Source organism: Sesamum indicum, linkage group LG8 (genome assembly GCF_000512975.1).
Source record: "Sesamum indicum cultivar Zhongzhi No. 13 linkage group LG8, S_indicum_v1.0, whole genome shotgun sequence".
NCBI classification, from domain to species: Eukaryota; Viridiplantae; Streptophyta; class Magnoliopsida; order Lamiales; family Pedaliaceae; genus Sesamum; species Sesamum indicum.
In genome coordinates this window covers 20,823,607-20,832,308 of record NC_026152.1, presented here as the reverse complement: position 1 = coordinate 20,832,308, position 8,702 = coordinate 20,823,607, and the positions used below count along the sequence as shown (strand labels likewise).

At 35.9% G+C, this 8,702-nt stretch overlaps 2 protein-coding genes across 2 annotated transcripts in view; one reads left to right on the top strand and one right to left on the bottom strand.

Moving 5' to 3' along the window:
• The window catches only part of LOC105169752, a gene marked incomplete in the record, with an annotated part of 18,365 nt that extends 14,172 nt beyond the window's left edge, over positions 1 to 4,193 (bottom strand). Inside the window, 8 exon segments of the mRNA XM_011090256.2 lie at positions 6 to 141; positions 932 to 1,089; positions 1,163 to 1,303; positions 1,460 to 1,593; positions 2,442 to 2,511; positions 3,214 to 3,309; positions 3,436 to 3,609; positions 3,810 to 4,193. Of these exon segments, the coding sequence (XP_011088558.1) occupies positions 6 to 141; positions 932 to 1,089; positions 1,163 to 1,303; positions 1,460 to 1,593; positions 2,442 to 2,511; positions 3,214 to 3,309; positions 3,436 to 3,609; positions 3,810 to 3,956 (1,056 nt within the window).
• LOC105169748 (NADP-dependent D-sorbitol-6-phosphate dehydrogenase) lies at positions 5,732 to 8,621 on the top strand. The gene is made up of 6 exons (XM_011090251.2): positions 5,732 to 6,012; positions 6,446 to 6,540; positions 6,654 to 6,771; positions 7,218 to 7,350; positions 7,826 to 8,045; positions 8,168 to 8,621. Exons 1-6 carry the CDS (start codon positions 5,880 to 5,882, stop codon positions 8,396 to 8,398), a joined length of 930 nt encoding a protein of 309 aa, XP_011088553.1. The 5' UTR covers positions 5,732 to 5,879; the 3' UTR covers positions 8,399 to 8,621.

Sequence of the window (8,702 nt, the reverse complement as noted above, 5' to 3'; positions counted from 1 at the left end):
TCCCTGGAAGAAATTAGACAAAGAAATACTGCCCATGCCAGGATCAGAGGACCTGCTTCTTTGGCCTCGAAAATATTGAAACTAGAAACCAAGGCATCTATTTGCTGAACATCCACATCTGAAAAGGCTATTGTGCCCTGCCTGAGCAAGAAATAGCAAGCATTGAGCTATTTCAGAAAATTGTAGGTTTATAAAATATATATGTTCTAAAATGACAAAAAATAAAAGGTTGAGTTAACAAGAAATAATAGCAGTCAGCTATATCAAATATTATTTGACACTCTTTATATTTTATGCTGCAAGCAGATCAAATATGGCATGCCCCAAGTGCGCTCCAACTGTAAAATATCCAGTAAAGAGGTTAGGGTCTGGTAACCTAATTCTTCAGGTGTCATAAACTAAAAACCAGGATCTCAAATTAAGAACATTTCGTATATGGAATAGAATACATACTAATCAAAATGCTTATGGATAAGGCATTGATTTCGATACAGAAAATTTCACAGAGATGATAAGTGGGCCCACTCATCATCTAGAAAAGAATGGTCATGGACTAGTACAGTGAAGAATGATTAGCCCATGACACTTTTATAGACTGAATGCTCTGCAAATTTTTCTTTCAAATTCAGAATTTCACTCTGTTAGGTTCTAATTCCTTTAACTGGTGACATGCATTATTTTGCTCGGGTGATTGGAGAAAGCACATCACATTTCAAAAAAGAAGGTCAAGTTTTCATCCTTAATAACTAACCAGCATAAAAAAGTCATGCAAGAGTTGACTACTTCCATATATCCACAGTCTGTACTCAATTGTTTTTAGCTAACAGAAGATGATGATAAATTAGTCTTACAGCAATTACAACTGCTTTAAGAGATCATTTCACTCTCTGAATATGAAACAGAAAATTAAACAAAAAAGAGCACCCAAAACCTGAAAGGAGTATTGTCATGGATCATTTGGAGGAGATTTTCCAGGTTTAAAGCCTCAATGAGAATGAATAGCAGCTGAACTTTGGCATGATAAATAGAACGAATGGCTTCAGTTGATATTGCCAGTTTCTGGAAGTTGTACGTCCCATTGACAATACCCTGCATTGTGGAAAGAAAAATAAGTAATGGAAGCATAAAGTTCCAAAGGTACAACCAGAGCAACAGAAGGTACCTGGTATAGCGTACACAATCTCTTCCAGCATTTGGCGTCACAAGTACAGTAGGACTCATAATAAACAAGGAAAAGAATGTCGAGAATTAAATTGTCCTCTATAAGTGTCTCCTCAGCCCACAAAGTGTAGAGGTCAATATCCTGCAAAAATGCCATCAAATACATGGTCTCATCTAGAATGCAGGTCACAAGAAAAGAAAAAAAGAATGGATCCATAAATGCATACATATAAATGTTAAATAAGTGCACACAGGCTTCAGTACCAATATTTCATTTGAATGTTACAACTGACCGTACCATCTGCTCGGGGTAGTTGGAAGACAGAAGGTCCTGGAAGATGGAAAGTAATTTACATTCAAGTCCATCAGAAATTAGCCTTTGTGCCTCCTCTAATACAGCAGAACCTTCTTCTGATTGGGAGCCATAGTACACTATACAAAGAAAATTGTCCATTATCAGAAGGCCAAAATGGTTATATAAACAAAAAATGTATAGTTTCTCTTTGTAAAAGCCAACTACATAAAGATGAAAAACCAAAGTAATAACTGCTAAATTCTCAAATCTAAACACCACCGTCTTCCCTGGACAGCTCCAAAAATTTAAACCCATCAAGTTAAGAATAAAGGCTGCCATTGTCAATATCTGTAACTGAAAATTCCATGCAGTATTTACTTCCTTAACATTTTCATTCTTCTCATCTATTGACTGTTAGATGCACTATAGGAGTAGAATCTGTATGGTGCATTACTACAACTATTGTTTTTCCTTTTTTTTTTTTGGTGGGGGGTCAGGTGGGTCAACAAAACCTAAAAGTCCACAAGCATTACCTGTCCAAATTGCATTTCAGCAGGTAACATTTTAGAACCATAACATTAATATAACTATAGAGCAATGATAAATCCGCTTCATATTCTTCATCATGACCTTGTGCTACACAAATGGATCCAGGCCTTCTCAATGAATTACATAAGGTACAGACTAATTGGGGGAACAAAACCAAGAAAGAAGAGTACATTTAATGACTAATAAATACACTACAAAAACTCTCTAGGTACTAAATTACTTTGTTACCGCAATAGTCAGTTCACAACAAATCTAGGTCATAGACTCATAGTGCATCTAAAATTAAAATAGAAGAACCCTATTTTAAGGTACTTGTATGAAAACTTAAATGATTCTACAGCATATAGAGACATTTTGAGCAAAATAAGAAGACAATCATCAAAATTTAGCGAATAACACTCCTCACATTAACATTAACACAGCAGTTAATACTTACAGGCATGCATAAGGATCTGTCTTGTGCACTTCAACAAGCATTGCCTTTCAATGTAGTACTCAAGCACAACCTTTTAGAAAAGTAAAAAAGGTAAAGAAAAATCCAAAACTGAAATACAATAAATGATTACAAGGACAAGAATGTTAGACTTAGATGGACTTCAAGATAAAACTAACAGAATGGATCACTATAATTTGCATCCACATCAAGATTCCAACAGAAAATATAGCTAATCTCAGTTAATTATCACCAAACTAATGCTTTACCAAAAGATGGAAATATATATTAATCAAAGAGTTGTAAAAATCAGAGTAAGATGTAAAGTTAGATAAACTCGGACATGAAAACACATGAACAAATTTTTCCCTCTGTTTTGCATGTCCAGCAAAGGTAGCCTGCTATAGCCACCTTGATATACCTTCCTTCGGTGAAGCTGGCAACAAAATACCTTGCCAGTGAGGTTCTGCAGCCAATTTGTTTGCTCCATAACAGTCAGACGTTAGAAAGGAGGCATTTTATATGTGAGCATTACATGCTTCCCAGATTTTCTTTCACAAGCAAATCTAGTACAGGAAGTACTTAGCAGTCTATATAAGCGTTCTTTTAGTAAAAAACCATTTCCTCATGAATGGCATATATTGGTTATGAGAGAATGTGACCACTATTCCAGAAAGGTAGTAACAATATGGGACTCGGATGCTGTTACACTAGTAGTCTTGTAAGTTGAAACTACTAAGATGAATCATAGATAAGAGAAGAAGATCAGACTGACCAAATTTAGAATATCCGGATGTATATCACTAGCTGCTGCATCATTTCGTTCCACTGATCTTTTTACAAGGATATAAGACTGCACCTCATCTAAACACTGGCATGTATGCAAGTTATTTCACTGTCTGAGGAAATGAAAACAGTATCAACTAATTCAAGCAGCACTTTGAGTTATGTGGAAGTCAAAACAGTAAACCAACTGATAGAGAATGTCAACATTTACCATGATGGAACTAATCTTGAGCGCTGCATCTTTCAATTCAGGCTGTACATTCAACTCGTGTGGACCTATCTTGACTCTGGGTGAATCCAGTGCTTCCCTTGATCTCTGATTTGGCGACTTGAATTGCAAGATGGTGTCCAGAAACCAAGCGTGATTATCTTTCAACTTCTTCTCCTGAAGTAAATTGATTTAGTCACACGACTCATCAAGATTTTCACCATTAACAATACATGAAGACGCGATTTCACTTACGACTCGAATGCTATTATTATAGAAATAAATTCATGCAGTCACACAATACTTGCAGTTTTTAGATACTCAGAGACATGATTTGAGAAGTAGGTTTTTTATTCGTTTTGTTTCAGAATTCTTACCAGAGACTGGGGGAGGTCGGAGGAGCCGGAGGCGCTCTCAAGTTCGGTAAGAAAGGCATTAAAAGGTTCCCACCAGAGGGAAGCGTCGACTATTTTTGTAGAGTTGGAAGATTGATCGGTGGCGTTTGTAGTTGCTGGTGTCGCCATTGCATACACTTGAATTCACCGTACAGGAGGAGTACGAAAGAGTGAGAGAGTAACTGAAACTTTTTAAAACCCTAGAGGCTGGAATCCGCCCGCGCTCTGCAATTTCGAAGTAAAACAGAGAAGAGCTGACACCGACCCAAAAGCGTAAGGTCGGGTTTAGGGCAGGGCTTTAGAAACCGTTACAATATATCGCGGGCGGGCACCAACCCACAAAAATGACGTTGGGTTAGGACAGGGTTTTCGCGATACTGCTACTTGCTACACACGATGGTGCCGGATTTCAGATTTGAGAGGCGTTAGTGCCTGCTTGACAATTAGAGTGAATGGGCTAATGGGCCCAGCTCATAATAATGTGGACATAAAATTTGAACACATGAATACGGCTTTGGGCTCCTTATCGTTGGTTTTCAATTTTTACAATAAATCACCACGTAACGCTATATTTATACTTAGCAATAAGGACACATTTGATGTGTGCACAAAAAATAAATATTATTTTTATAAATTTAAATATATATTATCTTAAAAAATAAAGTATTTTGAAATTTAAAGTGAGTCCAGTTTTTCCACGTACAAAAAATCACAAAAGTAGAAAATTAAAAAGTTGCGTGATAAATAAAAAAATAAAATTAAATATTAAAGAATAAAATAGCATACCAATAATAGGGGAGCACGTCAAGAAACTCCTCTCCCATAATAATAAACTAGTGTGTGTGGCACAACCAAATGTATTTATTATTTATTTAAAATATAAATAATATAATTATTTCTTTTTCAAAAGAGAAGGGGGGAGGGAAGAAACATGAAATTTGATGTTACATTATTGTATAGTAAAGACAAAGTATTATACATAACCAAGAAACTACTAAAAATTGAAAAATGCTGGTTTGAGTCGTATTTAACTATTACAGTTGTACAAAATTAGAGTTATTTGCATACTAAAATTCAAATATAAGTTGTATTTAAATTCAATTTAACTATATTTGAATAATTGTAAATTTTAAAAAAATTACGTCATTTCATTATAATTTCAAATTATTTTTTTATGAATAGAAATAATTTTAAACTAAATTATTTTTTTAAATTCTCTATTCAAATCAAAATTCAGTAATTCAAATACAGCCTTAGAAAATTAAGCCTCAAAACTTGTTGATAAGTAATAAACATTGAGTCCAAGAAAATAATTTACTACATTGGAATTAGAGATAATTATATTTCTCTCCCTTAAAGTTTGGTATAATTACATGTAGACTCCATATGGTTCTAAACATTACATTTTGCAATCTTGAGATTTATTTTCATCTAATAAATAAATTCCTCTATTAGTAAAAAATTGACCGAATTGCTGAAATTAACAAAAAAATCTATATTTACATTCGATTAATTTATTGTAGGTCAAATAAGTATGCCTATGACCAAATTACACTCACGCGTCTTCACCCGTTAACGCATGTGATAAAATATATTTTTATAGTTATAAGGATATTTTAGTAAAAAAAAAATTGGCCTGCAATAAGTTAGTAATAAGTCAATCGATGATAGATATCAATTTACACTCACTTTTTTCGTTAATATCAACAAATTTGATAAATTTTGAATAACGGAGAAAATTATTTTAGAAACACACTTCAGAAGTGTTTGATGTAATTTCCTAAACTATAAGGGATCTACCTATAATTACCCAAAATATCAGTGGATGAGAGTGTAATTATGCCTGAAGTTATTTGATGAAAAGACGAAATATGCGGAAGAGATGCCAACGACGTCGTTGCTCGACGTGGAGATAGAAAAATATCCATTTCAAGGTTCCGATCTACGCAGAGGAGTGCTGGTATTTATTGCAAACTAAAACCTGAAGCCCCTCATCCATTGAAGAAGTTAGAGAGAGAAACAAAGAGAGACATAAGCTCATTCATTGAAAAGATGGCGATTACGCTGAACAGCGGCTTCAAAATGCCGATGATTGGGCTGGGCGTTTGGCGGATGGAAGGCAAAGATATAAAAATTCTTATACTCAACGCTATCAAAATCGGTTACCGTCACTTTGATTGCGCCGGTACTCTCTCTCGCTCCCCCACTCTCTTTCTCTCTCGCTCGATTGTTCTTTTAAGTTCGTTGAGTAATACTTATGCTACTGGAGATTCTGTTTTTAATTTCTTTTTATATCCTTTTTGTTGAATGTTTATCTAGACTTCTGCTATTGGAAAAGTCACCTTTACGTATAAATTTTTGTTCTCAAGCAAACTGCGAATGTGTTGCAGTATTATAGGTGCCTTTGAAATTAGCATCTGCTTTTTTTCCCCCAAATGTTCTGAGGACTTTGAAAAACGAAATGTAGCATTACTTAAATAAATTAGAAAGTCAGTTAAAACTGTGCATCCTCATCACTGGTAGATTTAGTTCGTTTCTCCGAGACTTCTACAAATCTTTCTTTGATCGTGTGATTGGGATCAATAAACTTGATGGACTGGCACGGTTGCCCTTTGCAGCTGACTACAAGAATGAAGAAGAAGTTGGGGAGGCGCTTGCTGAAGTGTTTCAGGCAGGACTTGTCAAGAGGGAGGATCTCTTCATAACAACAAAGGCTAGTTATAGACATTCTCACATTCTAAAAATGTCATATTCCTAATTCTTGTGCTTAGGTGAAGATTATTTATCACATTGTAAAGGCACTAAGATTTATTCCTCCAATTGCAGCTGTGGAATTCAGACCACGGGCATGTAGCTGAGGCCTGCAAAGACAGTCTAAAGAAACTACGCCTGGATTATCTAGACTTATACCTAGTTCACTTCCCTGTTGCCACAAGACACACAGGTACGTTCCTGCATTGGAGATCATGTACTTATCATATTCTGAGTGATATTCTCAGCTTAGCTTTAACATTACATAAGCTGGTCTTATGGCTGAATGATAGGAAAGAGGGAAGGTCAATCAGTGTACGGTCTTCTGGTGAGTGCCAGCGTGACTGTACATTGTAGATCTTAGAGGTAAAAAAAAAAAGGGACTGCCAATTTCAGCACAAGTCCAAACATGGAAAACATGGTGGTAGTTGGAGAGATGTACTTGCTGCTGCTATCACATATGTTTGATGCTTTCCGTATCATTGTGTTTTGTAATCTATTCTTAATGGGGGACCTCAGAGTTATTTGTTTTTCTTTTCTTTTTCCTGTCAACAATAAGAACGATTTTGTTCTCGTGTTAATGCCCCTGTGTGTTGATGTTGGAAAGTTCTGTTTTCTCTGATATTGACATTCTTGCAGGAGTTGGTACAACTGCAAGTGCTTTGGGAGAGGATGGTGTTTTGGACATTGACACTACTGTATCATTGGAGACCACATGGCACGCAATGGAAGATCTAGTTTCCATGGGCTTAGTGCGAAGCATAGGGATCAGGTGACCCGAAGCTTCTCTTTCTTCATTAATTTATTTTCTCTTCTTTTCTCAATGTATTTTGCTTCTGAATAACTAACATATGATGAACTGCACAATTCTATTGTACTTCGAATGTGGATAATAATATAAATAAGTTCAAATTTGAAAACTAGCTAGGAGCAAAATGATTGCTAATAACAATGCTATTGAAAACACACTCCACGTTGATGATCAACAAGGAAAAAGAAACTATCTAGTCCTCAGAAGCTGCAGGTGGCCATTTTTAGGTCACACGAGTTCTCAAATACTTGGATTAAGTACTATCTAGTCCTTGCCTCCATGGTTAAACATTCTTGCTTTTCTCAGCAAAGCTTTAAATAGGTGATAGCTGCTCCCTTCCTCCGTTTTTCAGTCTTCTCCCAGAACAGATAAAAACTATTGGCACTTGTATTTGCCCGATTTTTCTCTTAACAATTTAATCAATTTCTATATGCAGCAACTATGACATATTTCTGACCAGAGATTGCTTAGCCTATGCGAGAGTGAAGCCTGCTGTCAATCAGATCGAGACACATCCTTATTTCCAGCGAGATTCTCTTGTTAAGTTTTGTCAGAAACACGGTGTCTGTGTTACTGCCCACACTCCTCTTGGAGGTGCCACAGCCAACACAGAATGGTTCGGTTCAGTGTCATGTTTGGATGATCCAGTTCTTAAAGTATGTTTTTTGCATCACTTTAACCTATTTCTACCATCATAACTGTTCTCATTTGGTAAAAGATTGAAGTTGAATAAGAATCCACTGCAAAATGAACTTTAAATCTGCTTGTTTTGCATCAGGGTCTTGCCAAGAAGTACAATAAGACTGTGGCTCAGATTGTTCTTCGCTGGGGTATCCAACGGAATACAGTCATAATACCGAAGTCATCAAAAGTCGAGAGATTGGAGGAGAACTTTCTGGTATTTGATTTCGAGCTTACTAAAGAAGACATGGATTTTATCAGAACTATTGACCGCAATTATCGGACCAATCAACCTGCCAAGTTTTGGGGCATAGACTTGTATGCATAAGTTGCTTGTGCATCGAATCTGCAAAGGCTAATCTGCTCTTATCTTGTAGGGATAAAACATGGGAGAGGCGGATTGTCTCTCAATCTTGCAAAGTTTGTTGTTTAAAGAATCTGAACCTATAGATACATTTGGTGATTACGTTCATCGATTGTGAATCATGGAGATTGTGAATCACTCCATGAAGGAAAATTGAATTTAATTTGATCTTTCACATTGTGTGCCAGGTATTTGATCAAATCTTCCGGTAGGAAACTAAAATGCTTTAATCCATTTATTCAATCTGTATGATGGGACTTTCACCACA